This window comes from Neolamprologus brichardi, chromosome 3, assembly GCF_056152115.1.
Source record: "Neolamprologus brichardi isolate AB-2024 chromosome 3, ASM5615211v1, whole genome shotgun sequence".
Taxonomy (NCBI): domain Eukaryota; kingdom Metazoa; phylum Chordata; class Actinopteri; order Cichliformes; family Cichlidae; genus Neolamprologus; species Neolamprologus brichardi.
The window spans coordinates 20,418,596-20,445,000 of record NC_142106.1 but is presented as its reverse complement, the minus strand read 5'-3'; the positions used below and the strand labels follow the sequence as shown (position 1 = coordinate 20,445,000).

Here is a 26,405-nt window from a genome sequence, read left to right as displayed (position 1 = left end):
CCATATTATATTTACATTACAACAGTGAGATGATTTTAGTCTCATGAACAACATTAGCTAATTGTTATTTACTAACTAATCTTGAAATGACTGTTCAGTACAGAAATGAAGCCCAACAATCATTACAGTCCTGTGGTCTCAGCCTCAGATACTCAACTAATCAAAGTGATGTCATGACAAAAATGAACTAAGAAAAAAAACATTTTTTTCTCCTTCATTTCTGTCACACAAAGCTGTATGTAACGTTTCTGCTGTTAGTATCATGGTTGCTAGGCAACCTGAACCGTCCCATTTCGCAAGTCTCTCACTTCCGCACATCTTGTACTTATAGTAGGCACCATACGCATAGTGCGTGTACTTCAAGCATGCTGTCTCATAATTGGGATACAGCAAAAGGAAGCAAAGCTGACATAGGACACAGACCTTCGAAATAAAACAGGAAACATGAGAGCACACAAGACAATATAAACTTGACAACATAAGACACGCAGCATGGAAACAGGGAGAGGGAAACTTAAATACAGGGGTAGAAAACACCAAGAGAAACTAATAAACAAACGAACTTAGCTACCCTAAAGAACTTAAACATAACATCCAAATAAACTAAAACTCAAAAGGCTGGGTCAAAATCTACGTTTTTAAGTTAGAAAAAAATCATCTGAACAAATAATGAACCCCTCTCACAAAATAAGCTTAGCAACAGTAAAAACTAGGAAAACACATTACTGTAGCTTTGCAGAGGAAATGTGAATGAAAATTGTGTTTGAGTCAATGCAAATTACAGAACGAAAGCTACAGTTTACTATAAGTACTAACACTATCTTAAACCGACTAAAACACACCCGCATCCGGGCATACAGACCGTGATAACGGTCGTCTCACTGTGCTACCACATTTGTATTTGCACAGAAAAGATGTGCAATATAATGTATTGTAATACATTAAAACATAGATTCCAAAGTTGACAGTGCTTACCTTCGCAAATCACAATAAACACTGAACCAGGTCGGCGCCTGAATTATTCAGGTAAGCCGGTTTTGGGAAACAAAACCATGGAGACAAGACACTAGTCACTTCCTCTAACGACTACAATGCAATCCAAACTGTAGCTGTTTTAAGGAAGCACACTAAAAAGAGGGAAAATGCGCAAAAGGAGCAAAATATTCTTGCTTTAGTCAAATAACAGATATTTTAATCACACCCAGCGGACATGCTCGCTGCCCACGTGATACACGGATCTTACTTACTTTTGTTTGAAGGACAAAAAGCCTCGTCCTGGTCCCTCCTGCCTTCTTTCTTCTTGTTTAATTAAACAATATATAAAGTCAGGTCTCTGTTTCGTTTCCTTGTGTCCACAGATGATGGAAATCCACGTGCTGCAACAGACTTCGGACCTCACAGGCTCCAAGTGTTTAAAAGTAATTATCGTGAATACAACTACTTAAATGAACCTAAAGTTTCATTAATGTGAGTTATAGCTGTCTTTTTCTCTTTATATCGTTACGTTATAGTGAAGCACGATCCCCTCGTGCTTCACTATTTGCAAGCAGGCAAGTGACGTGTTCACGAACGAAACGGCTACGTTCACACTGCAGGTCTTAATGGTCAATTCCGATTTTTTTGATCAAATCCGATTTTTTGTGTCTGCTTGTTCACACTACAAATAAAATGTGACAGCAAACGTGCTCTAGTGTGTGAACCTTTAAAGCGGCCCGCATGCGCAAAAGAAGACGTCACACACAACGCTCTGTTTAGACCCAGAGCAAACAGTATTGTTTGACTGATGGCCCTTAATATAAAGACTTCGGACTTTACGTTTCCCAATTTTGCTTTAAATTATAAAGTTATTGGGTTATTTACATATGGCCTAATAATTATCCTAATTGCTGTTTTAAAGAGGAGGATAGTGGCAGATTTCTGCCAGAATCTGCAGATTATACAGTACAAATAAAATGTTCACGTTTCTCCAGCGTTGTCTTCCCAACAGTTTCTCTGGATGGACAGGAAGCGTTCGCGATGTCTTCTCCGGCGCTGATAATCGGCGTCTGTCTTGTGTCAGTGACGTAAAAGACGGATTTAATGCGACATGACCATTCAAACAGCAGTTGCTTTCTAAAACATCAGATATGTATCGGATTCAGTACCACTTACGAAAGTGACCTTGATCGGATTTGTGCCGTTCACACTGTCATACCATGATCGGATATGGGTCGCATAGGGTCAGAAAAGTCGGATTTGATGTGTCGCCTGCAGTGTGAACGTAGCCAAAGAGTGAATAGTAGACTCTCACTAAATTGTGTGTGAACAGGGATATTTTTCATCTCTGTTCACAATTTTCTGGATTTCTTTTTTTATAAGACTAAGACTGAACTTTATTTTTCCATGTTTGGCAATGTTCACATTCTGTTTAACTTGTTGCTTTTTTGAAGAAGTGATGCAGACGAATGAATCAGTCTAGTGACAAAAGTTACAAACAGTTGTTTGAAATGAAAGAAAATTACTGAAGGATTTATTGTGAATGAGTTTATTATCTAAATAAATTTGCTGCTAGGCTTTCTGTCATAGTTTTGTTTAGAAGGATTCCTGCCATGTGGGGAATGATGTAAAAAGTTTGAGAATAACTGGATTATTGCAATATCAAGTTGTGCCTTTTTCTCAGACGGACAGCAAGTGGAGAGTGATAGATGAGATGAGGAGATGGAAGGAGGAAGAGAGGCAACGAGTGATTCACAGGCAGAGCCGAGTTTATTTCTCACTTTTGTTGCCTTATGGTTCCAAGCACTGTCGCCAATCTTTGCATTTTATTATTATCTCATAACACTTGTTCAATCAGCTACCATTTCCCCTGTGGACTTTTTAATGTCTACAGTCTCAGATCAGCACAGCCCTGCCCTCCAGCACTATCAGCAGCAGGAGCAGCAGCAACATTGTACCCATCAGGTAACACATAGACTACGTTTGCTTTGCATTGTCCCTACCTGATGACACTGATGTAGTATGATATGATCCCATATTGGATTCTTGGACAATTTACAGTCTATAGGCACTTCTCAATCAACACGACAAATACTAGAACTACTGATAGCTGAATAAAAGGGAAAAAAGTCATATCTCACAGAATCCCACAGAAAATAAAAAGCAATATCACAACTGAATGAGAAACATGCCTGATTAGCTACATCAGAATTTTTTAAAATAGCCAGTGCTGGTGATTAGTTTAGGAACAGATGGTGCAGCTGCTGTGATGATTTATTATAGGGGTAGCCACAATCCAAAGCTCAGTCATTCCAAAGTAATTTGTCAGTGAGACAGGATGACATCTGTGAAGGGTAGGGTCTTTTTTCTTTAAAACAAATGAAGTATTTTTTTTAAATTGTGAAACAAAATATTTGATTAACAAAAAATACCAAAGGACAATAAAGTTTATGGTGCCTAAACCTAGTGAGTTTAAGTGAAAGTAAAGAGCAAGTAAAGAAGGGAATTTCAATAGAAAACAGTTCCCACAGGAAACATACAGGACGTGTTTGGCAGTTAACGGGTGGTGTTATGTTTAAGTAGCATGGGTGCAAAACACAGTTATGCTGCTCTTTGATCACACCGTGAATGAGGCTTGTAGAAAAGGGACAGAACATGACACTGAGAACAATGTGAATAGTCTGTCAGTAGACGATCTACACCACTGCCGCCTGCCAGATTGCGTATATTATGTATTTGTATGAATTCTAGCTGTGCCAGCTGGTTTAGAATTTTACAGTTTAGGAGCATCCTGTGTCGAATCTGTACAAATACAGTGACCATTAGAAATAAGTGAGCATCTGAAGGTACCCCTTTATTAAAAAAAACCCAAAAAACCAAGAGGTTTTTTTTTTAAAGCAATACTTTTACTCTACTGCTAAGGAATATCTTTCTCATATGATAAATGAAATGAGCTGAATTCTGGTGAGAACATCAAAAATATTTTAGGATTAAGACGTAGTGCATTGTAATGATGTGTATATTTGAACAAATACACCTAAATATTGTTTGAACATATTTAGATAAATTCCTGTGTTGTTTTCAGAGCTTTAAATTTTCCAAATTTCATCAAAACTCAGTTAATACAGTTGCTTTGAGTGTACCTCCCTTACTCCTAGGTACTACTTTATCTGCTAAACAACTGCTACCTGACTGTAGCTGTTTCTTTGGGGCTTTTTTTAAAAAAATAAATAAACTGACATCAGTGATTTATGTGATACCAACCTGTACCACTGTGTAACAGTCAAATCCGCATTTAACCAGGTAAGTCACAGCCTCTTGAAGAAACCCGAGGTGCTGAAAAGATATTGCAAAAGTTAACAGAACAGCAGCACTTGATGGTACAGATTACTTTATATTCCAGTCTATTTTTTTAAAATCACATTTAAAACTAAATGTACATATAGAAAATATTAAAAGCAGTTTTTCATCAGTCTAACATCAGAGGAAGGGGAACGAACTTGCTGCCAATCAAAAAAGAAACACACACACTGCTAAGGTATCTTTTATTCTCTGCTTTATTATATAATTTACATTCAAATCGACATAAAAGAACCAGATTAATACTTAAGATAAAAGCTTATCTTAAGTACATAAGGACTAGTACATAAGGAATTAACATTCCTTATGTACTAGTGCAACTTTGCTGCTTGCTCCACTTTTACTTCATCCCGAGAGAGCAGCTTAAGCTATCAAATCAACACTGACATAATGCTTTTAAAGTAGTGAGACCTCGACCATATTTACCTCGTTAACGTATCACAAAACTTTAATGTAAGGAATCATTTTTTCCTACAACACACTTGTTTCAAAACTTTGAGTATAATTTTGGTCAAAATATTGTGAGCTGGAAACCAAGAGACAAACACTTTTTTCCCTCAGGGTGTAAATAAATATAGTATACACTTCATGTAAAACACTTTTTAGCACTGATACTGTAAGCATGTTGGTCTGCTAAAGAAAGTAAGAAACGCATTCATTCAAAAGATAATATGTTTAAAATGAGATCTACACCAACAGGTAACAGCCAGTGTGTAGACTTAACCTGGGCTGCGGTAAACTGCAGGTAAACTAGCAAATTAACAATGTGGCTTATGTGTAAGTACAAGAAAGAAGATCTGCTATCAACCACCTGCCTGCTTCCTGGCTGTTCGGCTACTAGTCTATTCTGTTGTTTACCACACTGTCAAACTCAATGCTAACATCATTTTCCCAGTCCTGTGTGACAAATATGTGGTTTTAGAAATCCTGTTTCATTATGATGAGTCATATAAATAACTCACATTACATATAATATTTTATATGTAGCATAAAAACTGTTAGGCCACTTAGTGAAGACAGGAACTCCACGCCCTTTTCCCACAACTTAGACACTATTCCAGAGTCAGGAGAGCTTATTTTTGACATTTTATGACAGTATTGACAGTATCCATATAGATGTGTTGGCTAAAAGTGTAGCTATTTTGCAATCAAGCAGTTGAGGGTGTAAAATAAAAGTGAAATGAAAATTATCTATGGATGTTCATTTTCCTCAAATGAACCAAATTTTTATTTATTTAACTTAATCTGTCAAGAAATCATGCACTTCTTAAAAAACCTGAAAACATTTTTCATCACTTTAAAAACTGTATGTGTCACTAAAATAACCATATATACATATTCATACTGAAGGTTATGTTTATAAAACAAGGTTACTAACAGAATAGTGAGCACATGTTTTCTTGTCTTATCCTCTCTGCAGGATCAACTGATCACTTCAAGAGGTAAAGATAAAAATAATGAACTGGTTCCTATATATACATTTCTGCTCTATTGGAGCGCTCAAAGCACTTGTCTTATTTACCCATTCACAAAAGCACTATTTCTCTGCTCTTTCTACCGAACATTCACACTCCAACAGGTGTGGAGTGTCAGAGAGGGCGGAGTTAGTATCTTATCCCAGGATAGTTGGCATGCAGGCTGAAGCAGACTAAGATTGAACCGCCATCCTTGTAATTACTAGGTAACCTGCGCTACCACCTGAGCTACAGCCTTCTCCACAGTGCTGAGGCTTCAACTGATGTCTACCCTTCCTGAAGTTGTTTAGCAAGCATTCATTTTCTAACCTACCGTGAAACTTCTTTCTACGGTAGCTGACAAAACAATACAGAGGAACGGGTGTGAAGTTCAACAGCAGGGTAGAGGGGATCAGTGAAGGTTGTTTTGAAGGTGTGGAGGTGGATGAGGCTACCAGAATAAACTCTGTAAAAGGACAAAGTGCCAGCTTCGCAATCCAGATACACCCCGACACGACTGCAGCGCAAACACTGAGATGATACACAGACCTTCTCTTTGTTGTGCTGAACAAAACAACCATCATCAGAGCAAATCAGACACCAAGACTTCTTGTTTTGTCCCAGCTTGCAGTCATCCACATCTCCTTTCCTGCCAATGCTTCTGTATGTTAACCCAACACAAAAGGGCTCTGACACCTCCATCTCCAGGTAGCAGCGCTCTTTTAGTCCCTGCTCACACAGCACTTGCTGACAGCAATCAAACCTCTCTCTATGATCAGGATAAGCCTGCTCCTCCTCCATCCAGGTCACTTTTCTTTTGTCTTCAGAGAGCAGCAGGTTCTTGTGAGCTGTGTTGGAGTCCAAAGTGAACGCACAGGCATCTGGAGGTAAGAAAACACTTATATAATCAGTAAAGACTTTAATAGTATACCGTTTGTCCACCACTGGCAGTATGAAGTACAGAGCTGTTGGGCAATAATTAAAAAAAAAAAAATCCATCAAAAGAAAGTTGTTCCTGAGTTAAAAGTCAACATCTCAAAATAACATTTCTGAATACATGAGTGATGTTTATTTTTCCTCTTAAAGGCAAAACATGACAGGAATGTTTAAAATCCATTACAGTGAAGTTAATGTACATGGAATTGATCTTAAAAAGAAACTATGTATTTCTACGATTCTTAATATTTTATTGCTGTCCTTCAATATCCAGTATTTTTACATGTACCATTAGATCTAATAAGTCTAAATCCTTTCTCACAGAAAACACTATGTAAAGAGGACCCACTGAAACTGATGGTGATTGTTTGTGGTGGTGTGTGGTAGAGACTGAGGGAGGCTCCTCGCTGGAAGCTCAGGTGAAACACAGAAAGCTGCTTTAAAACAAAAGTTCTGCCACATTAACCTGAAATGAGCATGTCGCAATTAAGTCCTGTAGGATCTTAATGCCTTTAGAATTCAGAAATTGCAACATTCAACAAACAGATTCCTGTAGATACTCACATTTCTTCAATCCTGGGTGTATCCGGTGACTTCCACCATGTTCAAAACTGTGGAGGAAATTGAGTTTAAGAAATAGAAATGGAACTATTAATTAGTAATATATGCATCTATTCTGTTCACCACCCAACATCCAATATTGGTCTCTCGCTGGCCAAGAAAACAGAGTGATGATAAAGCTGAGTGCATGCTGACCCCAGCAGCCGGAGTCTGATCTTCACCAGGTAACAGAGGCAGTGATGATTATTCAGGATTGCAGCATTTTAGCTTTAATTTCTACTCATACAGGTTGATGTATTAAATTGACTGTAGTCCAAGCTTTGCTTTGTGTTGTCGACTTTGTGCCTGTACTCACTAAAAGAAAGACAGTGTAGGGATTTGTTTGGAAGTAATGTAATAAGGTGTAACAAATTACCTTCTTCAGTGGGTAATTAAGTAAAATACTCCATTACGTTTAAGAAAAGTATGTTACTTTTCTAAGTAACAACCAGGGTACTTAAGTTGTTAGGAAACAGAAAATTACTCTGTATCACTCTATGAGCAGTGTTGGGGAGTAACGGAATACATGTACCTCCGTTACGTATTTAAAATACAAAATATGAGTAACTGTATTCCGTTACAGTTACCGTTTAAAAAGGTGGTATTTCGAATACAGTTACTCTGTTGAAATAAATGGATTACACAGCGGTACTTTCATGTTTCATATTGTGGCAGATCAGGACTGTTTGGGTTTGTTTGACAGCTACGTTCTGTTGTTCCAGGCGGCAGCATTACGGTTACCATGGTTACGGGGTGCCGCTCTCTCTTTGCGTGTTTCCTGGGTGAGAGAGGCCTTTTTGTTGTTGTTGTGCTAAGCTAATAGGCAGAATGCTACAGGTATAGCTCTAAAGAATGTAGCATCATAGGCAGTGTAGTCCGTGCTGCAGGGAGAATGGACTGCCATACACGTTATGTGTCTGTGAGCGAGGAGGGAGAAAAAGGAAAAGTACAAGCTGTCATCGAGCAAAAACGGGAGCTGGAAGCATGTAAATATAATAATAACCACTGTAGCCAAGAAGAGTGCCTGACGAGCCCAGCTGTAAGTAAGCTATTAAGACTCGACTGTACACCGTGTTCGTGTTTTCCTCAAAAAACAATAAGTTCCATTGGAGCAGCCTTTCAACGCCTCTCTCTGTCTCTCGCTAGCAAAGTTCACCCAGACAACAAAGTAATGCTAGTTTTCGGCTACAAGCCTGACGTATTAGCCAGAGGTCCCTTTACTACGGTTCGGAGCCGCGGACCTTCAGTAACAGTAATAAATCACAGCAATAGTACATTCATGTAGTTGTAAACAGCATGATAATATATTAAGTGATCCAAAGTATTCAGAATACTTTACTCTCATTGAGTAACGTAACGGAATACGTTACAGAATACATTTTGGGGCATGTATTCTGTATTCTGTAATGGAATACATTTTAAAAGTAACCTTCCCCACACTGTCTACGAGTATCACAGCATGAAACTCCAGTAAAAAGGTGGCTGTGCTCTAATCTTTAGGAGGTGAAAAAGCAAAAACTAAAGTTTAAAACACTTTATATTAAGATCAGATTTTCTTCTCCTCAATGTAGTGCATCTACTTGTAAATGGTACATATACAAATAATAATAATAATATAGTGATGTGTTCTGTTTGTTTGTTAACTAGCTGTTAATATTATTATTACTATTTTTAGTTTGTTCAAGGGCTACAAGAGGGAAATAAACTTATTCTCAATCGTTAACAGGAAATAGAAAGCATTTTGGGATGAAGACTAACAGAACATTTTGAGCTGGCTCTCATCCATTAAAAAACTTGTCAAACAGCTTCCTGGGGTGTTTCCGTGCTTGCTTTGAGCTTGGGGACCATTTTCCAAACAGTGGATGATAAAGGAAAAAATTACTTGACTCGGCTGAGCCGGTATTGTGGATCATTCCTCAGCTCAGAGAGCTTCTTCTCTCCATATTCTCCTGGATGGTTGTAACTCAGGTCCAACTCTTTCAGATGTGAGGGGTTTAACTTTAGAGCTTTGACCAAATAATCACAGCCTTTTTCTGTCACCAGACACCCAGATAACCTGAGAAAAGAATAGTTTGATACATATAAATGCAGGTTTTAGAAGATTTAGAAATCCATCAGCAGGGCTACATCTGTTGCATCGCTGAAAGACTAAATGACTGCAGGAATGAGTATTTACAGGGCAGATGCTATGAAGAACAAGACCTGTGCTAAAATAACTTCTGCCAGGTGATATCTGTTTCACTTTGTAGGAGGTTGGATGGGTTGTCTGTGTTTATATTATGATACATAAAAATTTAATGTACCTCAGAGTTTCCAGTCTGCAGCACTGACTCGACAGTCCTTTACAGAGCAGGTCCACTCCTGAATCTTTCAGGTCATTGTTGCTCAGGTCCAGATCTCTCAGCGGTGAGAAGGGATATTTGAGAGCAGCGACCAGATGATCAGCCCACTCTTCACTTACTTTACAGTCTGCTAGTCTATGGAGGGTGATGGGTGTTTATTAATTTTTATAGAAACAGATAGATGTAAAGGAAAGGCATGTTTAAAGATACTTAATGGCCAACCATGTGATTCCCATTTGTAAAACAGAGGACTTGTCCCCTCTCCTTCCTCTTTTGCATTCTAGCTAATAGTCCAGTTTGCTGAAATTATTTAAGGGTGAAGAGTTTATCTCACAAACAAGAGTGAAAAAAACTTACAAGGCCTTTTTGCTGCTCCTCACAGCCGGTATCAGCCTCCTCCTGCCCTCATCTGATGTGTTGTAACTCTTTAAGTCCAAGACTTCCAGATCATTCTTCGATACCTGCAGCATGTAAGCCAGTGCAGAGCAGTGCAGGGGTGTCAACTCTGTTTTTGAATGATCTGACAATTTGAGATATTCCTGAATCTCATCTTTGACTTTGTGATCTCTCATCTCGACCATAGTCTGGAAAAGGTTGATGCAGCTGTCTGGAGAGAGGTTCTTCCTTCGCACAGATTTGATGTGAGTCAACATTTTCTTGTCAGTATCTTGGCTTTGATCTGTTGGAGTCAGCAGACCATGAAGGACTCTGTGATTGGGCTCAACCGTGAGGCCAAGGAGGAATCTCAGGAAGAAGTCCAGGTGGCCATTTTTCTTCTCCAGCACTTTGTCTACTGTTATTTTAAGAAGTTCAATTAAAGTATGCTCCTTGCCCTTTAAATCAAAGAAGATGCTGAGCTCTTTAGTATCATTGTTAATGAAACAGTCATAGACGTAGATGGCTGCAAAGAACTCCTGCACAGTCAGATGCACAAAGAAGAAGACATTTTTCTGGAAAATTATTTTTTCTTCCCGAAGAACTGTGGTGCAAAATCCAGAGTCAATGGATGCTGCTTTAACATCAATGCCACAGGCCTCCAGGTCTTCCTCATAGAAGATGAGGTTGTTCTTCAGCAGCTGCTCAAATGCAAGCTTGCCGAGTTTCAGAAGAAATTTCCTCTGTGTTTTCAGAAGCTTCTCTTTGTTTGTCTCAACCTTCTTGTCATATTTTCTACTTCTGTGTTTTGTTTGGACACAAAGAAAGTGTGCCATCATTTCTGTAAGAGTTTGAGGAATTTCAGTTTTCTCGTCTCCACCAAAGACTTCCTGGAATAACACTGCAGAAATCCAGCAGAAGATCGGGATCTGACACATGCTGTTGAGACTCTGTGAAGACTGAATATGTTTAATGATCCTGTCAGCAAGACCAGGTTCATGACTAAATCTCCTCCTGAAGTATTCAGCTTTTTGAGGATCATTGAAACCTCTTATCTCTGTCACCATGTCAACATGTTCTGCAGGGATCTGATTGGCTGCTGCTGGACGGGAAGTAATCCAGAGGTTTGCATCAGGAAGAAGGTTACCCTGGATGATGTTTGCTAGGAGATCACTCACAGGTGCTACTTCCTTGACAGATGTTATAGTCTTAGTGCCTTCAAAGTCCAGCTGAAACCTGCTTTCATCCAGACCGTCCAGGATCAGGACAGTCTTGGTTTTGGTATAATCCACTGAATCTTTGAGATCAGACAGTGTGGGGTGAAATAAAGTCAGGAGCTCATGTAGGCTTTTTTCACCTGTAATCAAATTCAGCTCTCTGAAAGCAAGACTGAAAACAAAGTCTACATCCTGGTTTGCCTTCTCTTCGGCCCAGTCAAGAATTAATTTCTGCACAGAAAATGATTTTCCAATTCCTGCGACGCCCTTCGTCACAACTGTTCTGTGAGGTTTGTCTTCATCAGGCAACGGTCTGAAGATGTCACTCAGACTGACTGATGAACACGTTTCCAGTTTACTTGTGCCATATCTGAACTCGTGCTCTGTACGAGGCCCTTCACTCTCCCCAGTGGTGATGTAGAGCTCTGTATAGATGTTGTGCAAAGGACTCGGCTTGTCACCATTACCTTCAGACACCAAAAAAAATTTCTTTTGCATCGCTTCTTTCCATGTCTTCTTTGCCTCAAACAGTTTGATGTCACCTGTAACAATGAAATGCAAGATGAACAAGCCCAAAATTACATTGTTAATACCAAATGATTTCCTTTTTTTAAATAGGAAAAATGCAAAATCACAAAATGACAAAGAGAACAAATCTTGAAATTAAAGTTTTCACTGGTTTAATTGTTTAAATTTTGGGTAAGATGAAAAAAAATTAAAACCCAGAAAATTCACCAATTACAAAGAACCCTACACACCTAAAAACTGTGTATAAAAGAGATGTTTTATTAACAAGAAAATCCCAAATATTCAAACATTCAAAATACCACTCAAACTCATTTTACATCTAATGAGAGTTTAAAATGTTTCTCATAGTAGTTCTACAAATTCTTAATACATACCATGGTCATCTTCAGTATCTTTCAGGTTTTTCAATGTTATTCTGGATTTCTTTCCACACTGTGGACAGGAGTCCTCTGCTGGTGAATCTGAAGTGACACACTGTCTGCAGGACTCATGTCCACACATAAACTGGACTGGATCCCTTAAAACCTCCTTGCACACTGGACAGCTGGATTAGATGGGAGATGAATAAAACATTTCGTTATTATTGTGCATCACACACAGTGATGTGACTGTATCTGAGGCAGCATTTGATCTACAAACAAAGAAATTATTCTCCTGTATTCAGAAACCTGTTGGTCTGGAGATTTATATCTATACTGCTATGGAAAATAAACAGCCTTGAAACATCACCTTCATACACCATCAACACCACATCATACACTTCTTCTTTTTATTACTTAAGTTACTGTGTCGTGTCGTGCCAACGTTGGACAGTTTTCCAATTTCATTGTACTATTGTACTCTGTATGACTGTGCAATGACACTGAAAAACAAAGTTTTATCAATTTAGAGTCCACAAACATCAAACGTAATATTCCTCAGCAGAAACTAATGTTGCCCCTTTAGCAGGATTAACCTAGATCCTGTTGAAAAGACCTCCAGGTTCTTCAAGTATTTTGTCACATGATGCAGAATTCATCATTGAATTTGTGACTGTTGGAAAACATTGATCTATATTCTGCATGAAAGCTCATTGTTGTTACTAGATCAAGGTTTTTCTTTGAAAAAGCTATCTATTGTGTGCCAATATCTTTTGAGGCCACATAACTCTTTCGCAATTAATCTGTTCTATGATATTATTCCAAAAAGCCTGCCTTTGTGTTCACGAGCAAACTAGATTTAGTGTGATGTTTCTGTATGAAAGCAAAGGGTTTTCCTGGTAAAATTCCATGCAGCTAAAACGTGCTGAACAGCTGCACTTAACAACACCGACAGTTGAAGAGCACATTGTCTCATCAAATTTAGGGCCCTTGAAGATTTCTTTTGCATCAGATACACTATTGTTAGGCTAAATTTAATGAAGCATTAAGCATTACTCCACCAAAGTGACTGTGAGTGCTCTGAAATCGAATCCAGTTTTGTATTATGCTTCTTAAAGTGAAATGATTATAACTTTTTCAAGTAATCAAAATCTGAATCATAGCATGAGCGAATCACTCAGGACTCACTCACCCCCTCCCTCCTGGCTCCCAGCTTCTTTTTCTTGGTTGGCAACTAATGTTAAGGCGCATTACCGCCCCCTGGCTCACAGCTCAGTGGACATTTACATGAGAAAATATATATTTGACACATTTGAGGAAAACACTAATGAGTTTGAGTGAAAATGTAAATTTTTTGCACTCTCTGGGAAACTGACTAATTGACTCAAATGAAGCAAAAAATCCGATTCAATTTGGTGAGTGACTCATTCAAACTCGATTCAGTAAAAATAATCAAATTTACCATCACTACTATGATGCTCATACACAACTTTGTGATCTGTAGTGAGAGTAGGGAACAAGTGGGAAAGAACCAGGAGAGGTGGAGTTATGCTAATCCTCTGACTATTAGTGCTAAAAGTCCGCTCCTCAGTATTATACTTCGGATGGGAACATGTTCAGTGTGGTTCAGCACTGCTGAGAGGTGTGTCGGAGGTGTAACGTATTTACTTTCCTTTGGGAGTTAAAACTGTGTGCGTGCTTACCACGTGAGTATTGTAAGATAAGAATGATGTTTGTTTAACTTTATCTGTGTTATTTGCTAAGTAGCTAGTCCCATTGCTATCGCTAAGATGTGGCTTTGGGCTACTACAGGCAGCCTTGGTTTTAGCCCATATTTCATTTTATATATGACTTACTATTGTAGTTGTGAGTGGATGTAGCTATCTTTACGGTTATTGCCTGAGTAGTTGTAACCTGTAGATTTGCCAACAGATATGTATATATATATATATATATATATATATATGTATATATATATATATATATATATGTATATATATGTATATATATATATATATATATATGTATATATATATATATATATATATATATATATATATATATGTATATATATATATATATATATATATATATATGTATATATATATATGTATATACATATATATACATATGTATATATATATATATGTATATATGTATATACATATGTATATATATATATACATATGTATATATATATATACATATGTATATATATATACACATATGTATATATATATATACACATATGTATATATATATATACACATATGTATATATATATATACATATATATATATATGTATATATATATATATGTATATATGTATATACATATGTATATATATATATACATATGTATATATATATATACATATGTATATATATATACACATATGTATATATATATATACACATATGTATATATATATATACACATATGTATATATATATATACATATATATATATACATATATATATATATATATATATATATATATATATATATATCAGTGCCGTGCAGAGAGGTTTAAAGGGGCGGGTGCTCAAAGTTAAAAAGGGGCACATTGAACCAGGCTGAATAACAACAACACACATTCATCAAGAATCTAATATGGGAAGGGCAGGGCTGTGTTGATCTGAGACTGTAGACATTAAAAAGTCCATAGGAGAGATGGTAGCTGATTAAACAAGTGTCATGAGATAATAACAAAATGCAAAGATTGGTAACAGCGCTTGGAACCATAAGGCAACAAAAAACTGTGAGAAATAATTTAGGCTCTGCCTGTGAATCACTCTTTGCTTCTCTTCTTCCTTCCATCATTTCATATATCACTCTCCACTTGCTGTCTATCTGAGAACAAGGCACAACTTGCTATTGCAATAAACTATAATCTAATTATCCACACTGTGACAAAGTGGCTAGGAAAGAAGTCATTTGCCATTTGTCACTTGTGTATATTGTTATTCTGTGTTCTGTTATCTTATAGTCTTTCATAATGCTTTAATGTAAACACAGCACATGTAACCTTGGCTCTACATACTATCCCGGGTCTGTTTGTGGTAGCATTGGTTATATTCATTTCATCTGTGCAAATGTACTTAAAGCTAAAGGTCACTTCATCATTAATTGATTTGAATCTTTCATTTGTTTATGTAGTTTGGTTATACTTACCATTGTGTGTGTTCCTCTGGACAGGTCCTATGTGTGAAACAGGTATGTGGGAATGGCCGCCCCAGTACTTCCTGATTTTATAGGATATGATGTCACTGATCATGTCAATTGGGTGTAACCAAATGAAGGGGTGTTTCTTTTGTGTAAAATTGTTTATTTCATTTAAAATAACCTCATGAGTCAGTAAGTGAAGAGATTGACTTTTCAAACTGTTTAGTTGGGTGAATGAGTTTGTTAAGTGGAAAAATTATTTTATTTCTGTTTCTTTGGACTAGACTGTGTTATTTAGTCTACCCTGTTTACCCAATGGTGGAGGTTAATGAGATCCAGGTGTGAGTAGAATTTTATATAAAGCAGGTGAGATTTTGACTGAGAGGTTCTTATGTTTTTTGAAATAATTGTTGAAAGGCGACGCCAGAAAATAAAGAATGCTTAAAAGAAACTTGAACAGTCTGCAGATGCTGTCTTCCTATCACCTTCCATGCTGCTTATGTCACGCTACTTCACAAATGGTGGCAGCAGTGGCTCCAGGCCAATAGGTGATAACAATGCAGAAATCAACCAAGTCAAGGAAACCTCAAGGGCCAACAGATTTTCCCCCAGAGGAGGCCCAAGATGATGGCCACCTGCCAGAAGCTACGGGTGAGCACAGCACGGAAGTACAAAGTCTCTCAGAGCTCTCAACTTTATTAAAAGGCCTGATGCAACAGCATGCTGACCGTGAGGCAAAATGGGACCAGGACAGACAACGCCAGGATGAACGGTGGCGTAGAATGCAACACCAGTTCAGCCAACTGCAACAGGAGGTCCAGTCGGAGCGCCGGGAGCATCAGATGCTGTTGGAAGGTGCAGTAGATGATTCCGGCACGCCTCTGAGCCCCTCAGTGCGGCAAAAGGTGCAGCAACCTGTTCAACAGAGAGGAAACCACCCTGAGTCTTCCACAGCACCACAGTCATCCAATCTGGGCAGAGTAAGCGGCTGGAAAGGCCCGAAGATGCAGCCCTATGGTGAGGATGAAGATATTGAACATTATTTAACCACTTTTGAGAGGATTGCAACAGGATGTCAGTGGCCACAAGAAGAATGGGCACTGCATCTGGCTCCACTTCTTAGTGGTAAAGCACGTGCGGCATATGTTGCTATGGACACTGAAGAGACAATGGACTATGATAAAGTAAAATCTGCCGTTCTTGAAAAATTTGAAATAAGCGCTGAGACTTACCGAATCAGGTTCCGCAACATGACGGTGAAGGACGATGAGACACCCAAAGAGCTGCGAACGCGCCTTAAAGACCTATATGAAAAGTGGATGCTTCCAAAGGAGAAGACAAAGGACCAAATAGGAGATGTCATAGTGATGGAGCAGTTTCTCAGAGTTCTTAACCCAGAGCTGAGGACCTGGGTGAAAGAGCGCAACCCCACCACTTCAAAAGAAGCTGCAGAGATGGCAGAGGCTTTTCTTGCAGCCCGACGATCACAAAAAGGGTACATGGTAGGAAAACCCAGTTCAGCCCCTGTATTTGTGGGTAAGTCAGGGGGTGGGAATGGGTACAGAGCTAAAAGCCCTAAACAAAGTTTCCCAATCACTAGCAGTAGCCGTGCTAGAGAAGTAAGGCAGAGAGGCCCGTTGGTGTGTCATGCCTGTGGTCAAGCAGGTCACTTTAAGGCAGATTGCCCAGGTCAGCAAGTCAGTAAGACTTACATGTGTCTTTCACCACAGTGTTTTGACTTGTTAGAGGAAGAAACAGAGTCTCTAGTACCCTCCAGTGATCAGGAGCACACTATCTGTGTTTTCATTGAGGGAAAACCGTGTGTTGCCCTCTTGGATTCAGGCAGTAGCCGCACACTTGTCAGACAAGATTGTCTCCCTAGCGACACCACATTTTGTGGTAAAGTGAAAGTCTGGTGTGTTCATGGTGATAATGTTGATTATCCTATTGCCAACGTTTGCCTTCAAGTTAATGAAAAGGAGTATATACTTACAGTTGGAGTAATTGATAAACTTCCCTACCAGATTGTGTTGGGCCAATTCATGCCAATTCTTGGGGAGTTATTAGCAAAGACAGAGAAGGACAGAGAAGAGAAGAATCTGCATGTTCCATGTGAAGGTCTGCTAGTAGTCACTAGGTCTGGTAATAAAGCTTCTCATTCTGAGCTAGGTTTGAGTGAGTTGCCCTATGCAGATAGTGAAATTCCAGATATTGACAGACTCAGTAGGCCGCATATAAAGAAAAGTAAAATGCAGAGAAGACAGGAAAAAGTGAGGGGGACAGAAATTGCTGAGTCACTTCCTGAACCAGAGATTGATGAGCTCTTGGTTGTCCCGAGCAATATTGTCCAACTCCAAAGGGAGGACCCCTCTTTAGCACCCCTGTTTGCTAAGAGCACCCAAGAATCAGCACAGATTACAGACAGAGTACGGGAAGTATTCATTGTTAAGAACGAACGACTATATCGTCGTAGCAAAGTTGGTGACCAGCTGGTTGTTCCCAAAAGCTTAAGGCCTGTAGTCTTGCAGTTGGCTCCTTCAGTTCCTTGGGCAGGCCATTTAGGACATCTTAAAACCTTTTCCAGAATGGTAACTCGTTTTTTTTGGCCACAGCAATTTTCAGACACTGTCCAATTTTGCAAATCATGTCCACAGTGTCAATTGACAGCCCCGAGTAGGAAAGGTGACAGAGCCCCACTCATTCCTATGCCTGTGATAGACATCCCCTTTTCTCGTGTTGCCATGGATATTGTTGGCCCATTGGAGAGAAGTAGTTCAGGGCATAGGTACATTCTAGTGATCTGTGATTATGCAACAAGGTATCCTGAAGCGTTCCCATTGAGAAGGGTCAAAGCCCGCCAAATAGCTAATTGTCTGATACAGATGTTTTCAAGGGTGGGTATTCCCAAAGAAATCTTGACAGACCAAGGCTCAAACTTCACTTCCAACCTGTTGAAGGAAGTCTACAAACTTCTGGGAATTACCGGAATCAAAACGAGCCCTTATCATCCACAAACTGATGGACTTGTTGAGAGGTTTAATAAAACCCTGAAATCAATGCTGAGGAGGTTCGTAAGAGAATCAGGAAAAGACTGGGACCAATGGCTTCCATTTTTGCTTTTCGCCTATAGAGAGGTACCACAAGCATCAACTGGATTTTCTCCATTTCAGCTCTTGTATGGCCATAATGTCAGAGGGCCACTGGATGTACTTAGGGAAGCTTGGGAGGAAGCTAGCCCTGAAAAACAGTGCTCTTCCCTCTCTTATGTGTTGAAAATGAGGGACAAGCTTGAACAGTTTCAGGAACTGGCTCATTGTCACCTAGTAAGTGCCCAGCAACGTCAAAAACAGAACTATGATAAGACTGCTCGCAGGAGGGCCTTTAAAGAAGGACAAAAAGTGTTGCTGCTCTTGCCAACCACTGAAAGCAGTCTCTTAGCCAAATGGCAGGGGCCATTTGTGATAAACAGGAGGGTTGGCCCTGTCACTTATGAGCTCAACATGCCAGATCGTCGTAAAAAACACCAGGTGTTTCATGTCAACATGTTGAGGGAGTGGATTGGGAAGCCAGAGCAATCACTTCAGTTGTGGGCTCGTGTTGTACTACAGGAAGAAGAGCCTCAAGAGCAATTCTTTCCCACCAGTACTGAAGAAGAGCTATTTCCGGATTTGAGCCATCTATCACCAGAACTGCAGGAGGAGCTCGCGGCCATAATGCCACAGGAGCTTTTCAGCACAAAGCCAGGCTACACCCATCTTATTCAGCATGACATACGCCTGCGTTGTCCGAATCAACCACCCATCAGGGATACCACCTCCAGAGTTCCAGCAAAGCTAATGCCAGCATTGAAACAGGAGGTGGAAGAAATGCTTGCAACGGGGATTATAGAGCCATCTAGAGGTGAGTGGTGTAGCCCTGTGGTACTCGTCCCCAAGAAAAATGATGCAAGACAGAGATTTTGTGTTGACTTCTCAAAACTTAATGCTGTCTCTGTTTTTGATGCATATCCTATGCCAAGAGTGGATGAATTGATTGAGCGCTTGGGTAATGCTAAGTACCTCACAACACTCGACCTTTGTAAAGGTTATTGGCAAGTCCCCCTAACAGAGTCCTCAAGGGATTTAACTACATTCAGGGTTCCCAGCGGACTTTATCGTTTCAGAACTATGCCTTTCGGACTACATGGAGCTCCAGCCACGTTCCAGAGGCTGGTGGACTTGGTTCTGAAAGGAGCTGATGGCTATGCAGCAGCGTATATTGACGACATTGTGGTATTCAGCAAGACATGGGAGGACCATGTGAAACATCTGGCTGATGTCCTGCAACGCATCAGAACAGCTGGACTAGTCATCAACCCTGGAAAGTGTCACATTGCACAGACCGAGGTGGAGTACCTGGGATATGTCATTGGGGGTGGGGTCATCCGCCCTCAGGTGAGTAAGGTCGAGAACCTTGCCTCTTGTCCTCCTCCCACTACAAAGAAAAAGTTGAGATCCTTCCTGGGTTTAGCTGGCTGGTATCGTCGTTTCATCCCCAATTTCTCTACCAGATCAGCTATTCTTAGTGATTTAACTCGTAAATCATGCCCCAACAAAATTAAATGGACTCCAGAGTGTGAGGCTGCATTCATGGATTTGAAAAACTGTTTGTGTAATGAGCCTGTGTTGCAGTGTCCGGACTTTACGTGCCCATTTATTGTACAGACTGATGCTTCAGGAGTAGGGCTGGGAGCTGTGTTGCTGCAAGGTGATGGAGAGGACCAAAGACCTGTGCAGTACATAAGCCGTAAGCTCTTCCCCAGAGAAATGAAGTATTCCACAATTGAAAAAGAAGCTTTGGCAATAAAATGGGCTTTGGACACTCTGAAATACTATCTACTGGGAGGTGAATTTGTGCTTGAAACCGATCATCGAGCTTTGCAGTGGATGAGCAGAATGAGAGACACCAACGCAAGAATCACGAGGTGGTATCTTTCACTGCAGTCATATTGTTTTAAGATTCAGTATAGAGCAGGGAAAAAGAATGTTGTGGCAGACTTCCTTTCCCGTTCCTATGAAGAGTAACAGACTTAAGGGGGGGGGAATGTGACAAAGTGGCTAGGAAAGAAGTCATTTGCCATTTGTCACTTGTGTATATTGTTATTCTGTGTTCTGTTATCTTATAGTCTTTCATAATGCTTTAATGTAAACACAGCACATGTAACCTTGGCTCTACATACTATCCCGGGTCTGTTTGTGGTAGCATTGGTTATATTCATTTCATCTGTGCAAATGTACTTAAAGCTAAAGGTCACTTCATCATTAATTGATTTGAATCTTTCATTTGTTTATGTAGTTTGGTTATACTTACCATTGTGTGTGTTCCTCTGGACAGGTCCTATGTGTGAAACAGGTATGTGGGAATGGCCGCCCCAGTACTTCCTGATTTTATAGGATATGATGTCACTGATCATGTCAATTGGGTGTAACCAAATGAAGGGGTGTTTCTTTTGTGTAAAATTGTTTATTTCATTTAAAATAACCTCATGAGTCAGTAAGTGAAGAGATTGACTTTTCAAACTGTTTAGTTGGGTGAATGAGTTTGTTAAGTGGAAAAATTATTTTATTTCTGTTTCTTTGGACTAGACTGTGTTATTTAGTCTACCCTGTTTTCCCAATGGTGGAGGTTAATGAGATCCAGGTGTGAGTAGAATTTTATATAAAGCAGGTGAGATTTTGACTGAGAGGTTCTTATGTTTTTTGAAATAATTGTTGAAAGGCGACGCCAGAAAATAAAGAATGCTTAAAAGAAACTTGAACAGTCTGCAGATGCTGTCTTCCTATCACCTTCCATGCTGCTTATGTCACGCTACTTCACACACACCTAACAACTCTTGCACTTAATCTATAATAAAATGATGACAGAAAAATGTTATAGCCCTGCCTTTAGTAGCCTCTCACAGCTCCTACTGTTTCCTCCTCATGTCCTTACCAGCCATGTCTGGACAATGTTATATCATGAGTAATATTTTTTTTAAAAATCCATCTAAATAAAACACACACATGCACACACAGTGACATTTTAGACCTTCTTCAGAATACTGTATATACTATTGGCATCATGGTGCTGATTCAGAAACCTTACATTATTATTTATTACTAGAGCTACAATAATAAAACAATGAGGAGGGGGAAGTAATAAATATGAAATAATGTATTTATGATGATTCCATTTGTTTCACTATCCACTCTGTGCAGGCAGAAAGCTTATTACATTTTTAAACTGTAGAGATACAATAATTTTACTGCTGTAAAATCCAAATTTTGTCTTATTTAAAATATAAATCTAATATAATCTGCTTCTTAATGTATGTTCTTTAAAATACAGCGTGTGTTTTTTAATATATTATAATTATAATAATGCATAATTATGTGGACATGCATATTAGATCGTTTTTAGTGAAATATAATCCCCCCAGAAAGGCAGGAAAAGCTCTGTAACCTACTCTAAAACTAAATATGTTCTAAATACTTTAAAACTAAATATGTTCCCTAAAACGGTGACAGAGCTACAGACCCATGACAGCCTTACCCAGGTAGCCAGCAGCTATGACCAGCACTACTTGTGCAGTTATTAAAAGGACAGTTAATGTTTGTCACGCTGTTGCACACACAGCACGCTCGTTTGTTTCAGTTCGTCAGATGCAACAAGACAGCTTACCAACGTGTCCGTAATAAGCTAATACTCCTGTGTGCTATACACTACAGTGTACGCTGTACACCTACTTACTGGTTTTGTCGCATCAGTCTGTGTCTGTGAGTTAATTTGTGTTTCTCCTACAGGTCCGGACCGCAAAAAATGCGCGTGCTCTTTGTGAGCTCGTTCCCGGCTCGTAACCAGCACGTTCTGCCGTCAAGGGCGATCATTGGTTAAATGTGATCATGTGACTGATGCAAGCCAGATCCTTTTATTTAGCAAAACTGTGATTAATATTTAAATATTATTGTTGAGGGGCACAGACAGGACTCCGCACGCACACACACATTAAAATTTTTTATTTTTTTTTAAAAAGTTGCCTCAACAAAAGGGCACTTTGGGCACCCATCAGGAAAGGGGCGGGTGCTCAAGCCCCTCTAGCCCCCCCTCTGCACGTGCCTGATATATATACACACACACACAGGCAGAAAATTCATTTATGGTCTTAGGGTGCCATCTAGTGGCCATGTTGTTATATTACAGATGGTATAACATTATGCTGAAAACCCACAGTATTGTATAAGCAGTATAGTGTTTGACATAGTGGTTAATGCACAAATTAATTCTTTCTGTTTATAGATGACCACACACACACACACACACACACACACTCAAACCTCATTTACCTGCATGTAAATATATTGTAATTCAATCACATCCCTACCAATCCTGTTCATCCTGTTTATGCCATCTGCCTTCTCCTTCATTAAACTTATTTGAACTACATCAATGTGGAGTACCATTCCTTCTGACAGAAGACGACTCAGTTGAAGCGTGATTGGCAATCAGTGCAATCATATATTACAATTAGCATACCTGGAGAGAAGAGGAATGATAGTCAGTGGAAACAAGACAGAACAGGTGAGAAAGAGAGAAAGACGTGTGGGAAGACAAACATGCAGAGATAGTGAAATGGAAAGTTTAAATACCTGGGGTCAACCATCCAAAGCAATAGACAGTGCACAGGAGATCTGAAGCATAGAGTGATGGCACGGTGGAGCAGGTGGAGATGAGTGTCATGGGTAATTTGTGAAAGAAGGGTAGCAGTAAAAGGGAAGGTTTACAAGATCAGAATCAGAGACTATTTATCCCCAAGGCGCAATCACGAAAATAGCAGATGGCAGTAAGAGCTGTTACAATGTACGGTTTAGAGACGGTGACTGAAAAAGAAACAGGAAGCCGAGTTGAAGATGGTCACATTTTCATTGGGAGTGAGCAGAATGGACAATATCAGACATGCGTACATCAGAGGGACAGCTCAGGTTTGGAGACAAAGTTAGAGGTAAGGCTGAGATTGTTTGGACATGTGCAGAGAGAGGATGGTGGATTTGCTTGACAAAAGACTCTAACAGAGAGCTGCCAGGCCGGAGGAAAAGAGGAAGACTTCATGACCATGGATGTAGTGAAGAATGACACGCAGAGGATTGTTGTAAAAAAGGAGCATGCTGGGAGCTTTATGTGACTCCCAAAGAAGATGAACACAGCCTATATAGGTGCTGTTTTAAGAGGATCAAACATTTACTTATTCAGATGGGTTTGAAAACTCAATGTGAAAACATGTCTGGGTGGAGTGTACACTTTGTTTCCATGCATGCTATGATTTGGGTAACTGGGTAAATATTGGGATCAAATTGAAAATTGAACTGAATAAAATTGCCATGCAAAAATCCAGAAAAATCAACATGCCACATGTGAAACTGCAGGTCAGTCAAATCAGTCTGTCACTTAATCTTTAATGTGCTAAATTTATTCCTTTGGGGGGGGGGGGGGGGGGGGGGGGGGAACTTTACCTTTGTGTCTTTCTAAAGTTGACTGGTATGTACATGGATTCTTCACTCTTCATAGAGACAACACTGGGAGCTCTGGACTCAGTTCCACTAAAAACGGAGATATTTGTATTTATGCCAGAAACAAGAAACCATCTGTGTTTCTATTGTATTTGTTTCCAGGAAAAGTGAAAGAAGAATAACTAACTAACTAACTACTAAATTAATGGAAAACATTTTAAAGTACAAAATAAGGATTACCCCTGATGTTGCTTGTCACCAAAATTAGCTGGCTGGTACATGGATCCTTCACTCTTCATAGAGACAACACTGGGAGCTCTGGACTCAGTTCCACTAAAAACGGAGATATTTGTATTTATTCCACAAACAAGAAACCATCTGTGTTTCTATCTATTTGTTTCCAGGAAAAGTGAAAGAAGAATAACTCTAACAAATTAATGGAAAACATTTTAAAGTACAAAATAAGGATTACCCCCGATGTTGCTTGTCACCAAAATTAGCTGGCTGGTACATGGATCCATCACTCTTCATAGACACACGGCTGGAACCAGGAGAGTCATCTCTATTCTTCTGTGAACTGTTCAGAATAGGATATGAATCTTTTTTTTTTCCTTTAAAAAAATAACAGTGAACCTTGATCCACGATGGACCTCTGAGCTAAATGCTAATAGGATGGCAGAAAACGAATGTGAAGGCAGGTGACAAATTAAAGGAAAAACAACAATATGTTGGTGCGCTGGTTACAAGAAGTGCATCAAGTGTCTTGTGAACTTTACGTGAGGGTGAACTCCATTCTCCTAAAAGATTTCCCTCTCACCTGATCAAGAAGCCCCAAACTTTTCCACAGCTGTTCAGCTGTTTGAGATCAGGCAAACATGTTAGACCAGAGTAACATTATTTTCATCCTCATCGGATCATTCAGTGAGACCTCATGTCATGTTCTATCACTCAGAACAACTCCTGAATAATTTATAGACTCTTCCCTCTAAGGGGCTCCAAATCCTGCCAGCATAACATAGCCACTTTTTTTCCTTTAATATGTCACCTATCTGTAAGTATTAAACAAAGAGAGCTCTGTGTAGATAATAAACTGTAACCACACTGCAATAAAAACCGTTTTCCAACGTAGAGTTTCTTTATTTATGATCGGACATACCTGACTAACCGCCCACTGCGGGAGCTGATTGGCTGTTTGGAGAGTGAGGGGGCGGAGTCAGCTTGTTTTCTCTTTCTTGTCTCAGGCATTTCTGCAGCTGAAACACAACTAAATGAAAAAAACAGAGAATAGTTTGTAAATAATAAAAATCCAGCTGTACAGACTTCATACAGTTTATTGGCAATTCCACTGTTAAAGATCCTTCTTCCTGAACCTGAACTGAGCTGCAGTGACAGCTGGCAGCCTGTAGGTGGCAGCTGTAGCTTTATTTCCCCTCCCAGACACTAAATGCACTTTTTTAATATTCAATAAAGTTATTCTTTGTTTACAGACCTAATATTTTTGGTAATCACTGCACTGTCAGGTAAGATTTAAGATTATCTAGATTACTAGTTAATCACCAGCAGCAGTGGGTGAGTAAAGTGAAGTAGTGCGACAGTGCAGGGCCTCTTTAACTGTCTTTTGTTTACACGGATGATCAATGACAGCGTGAAGGTGACGCAGGTATTAAAAAACAAGTTAGAGTATCTATTTCCATCATATTATAAAGCAAGTCAATGGAAAATGAAAGTAAAAGACTTACAATGCGAATTTGACTCGGTTTTATAACGTTACTGGAGCGTTTATAGGGTTAAACGTGGACATATGGATAAACACACGCAGCACCCTCGATCGCTCCTAAATAGTGAATTATAAAAATAATCGATGGCAGAGTTTGAGTTCGTTCATACTGAGTCGCCGTAAACTGTGAAATCTGCTGCTGCGATGATCCTTCTTATGTGCGCAGTTACTGCAGTAAAACAAAAATGTCGGCCGATTAAAAAAAACACGGATCGCTCTGCCCGACAAAAGTCGACATGAAGCAGGAAGATAGGCGGAGACTTACTTTCACGCCATAAGAGTTTTCTTCTTTCTTATAACTCAATCAAGTATTCGTAAGTTTCTCAAGGTTCTCCTGACAATGAGACTCGCTGCTGCACTACAGCATGGCGCAGACGAGATACCCTCTATGTGTGTGTGTGAGCGTGTGTGCGTGTGTGTGTGTGAGCGTGTGTGTGTGTGTGTGAGCGTGTGTGGGGGGGGGGTTTTGTTGTTGTTGCTTTTTTTAAGTTTCACTTTCGTTTCTATGCTCTTTTATGCGCCTTGTTTGTCGATCAGGTCTGTTGCTGATTGGACTGGAGTGTTAGAGCCACATTAAAAAAATATATTTTTGATCTTTTCGAGAATGAAGCTGAAATTTTATTTGTTGTTTCAGGACGAACTGCCAAAGCTGCTTATCTGTCTACAAAATACCTTGTTTAGATGAATTAGTGAAAACTTACTTCATAATCAGATTTTGTAACAAAGAAAAAAAATATTTCTCAGGATAAAGACACTGAAACAAAACACTGGTGCAGACAGCTGCATCTTGAAA

At 39.3% G+C, this 26,405-nt stretch overlaps 1 protein-coding gene across 1 annotated transcript; it reads right to left on the bottom strand.

The window, feature by feature from the left end:
* Nucleotides 1-4,988: 4,988 nt before the first annotated feature.
* Nucleotides 4,989-25,993, bottom strand: LOC102777511 (NLR family CARD domain-containing protein 3-like). The gene is made up of 10 exons (XM_087834849.1): nucleotides 25,878-25,993; nucleotides 24,992-25,099; nucleotides 24,308-24,412; nucleotides 23,839-23,925; nucleotides 12,162-12,331; nucleotides 10,025-11,801; nucleotides 9,629-9,802; nucleotides 9,208-9,381; nucleotides 7,290-7,336; nucleotides 4,989-6,670 (listed from the first exon to the last, which is right to left on the bottom strand). The coding sequence occupies exons 2-10, from the start codon at nucleotides 25,078-25,080 to the stop codon at nucleotides 6,138-6,140; spliced, it is 3,156 nt and encodes a 1,051-aa protein (XP_087690975.1). The 5' UTR covers nucleotides 25,081-25,099; nucleotides 25,878-25,993; the 3' UTR covers nucleotides 4,989-6,137.
* Between the last annotated feature and the right edge of the window lie 412 nt (nucleotides 25,994-26,405).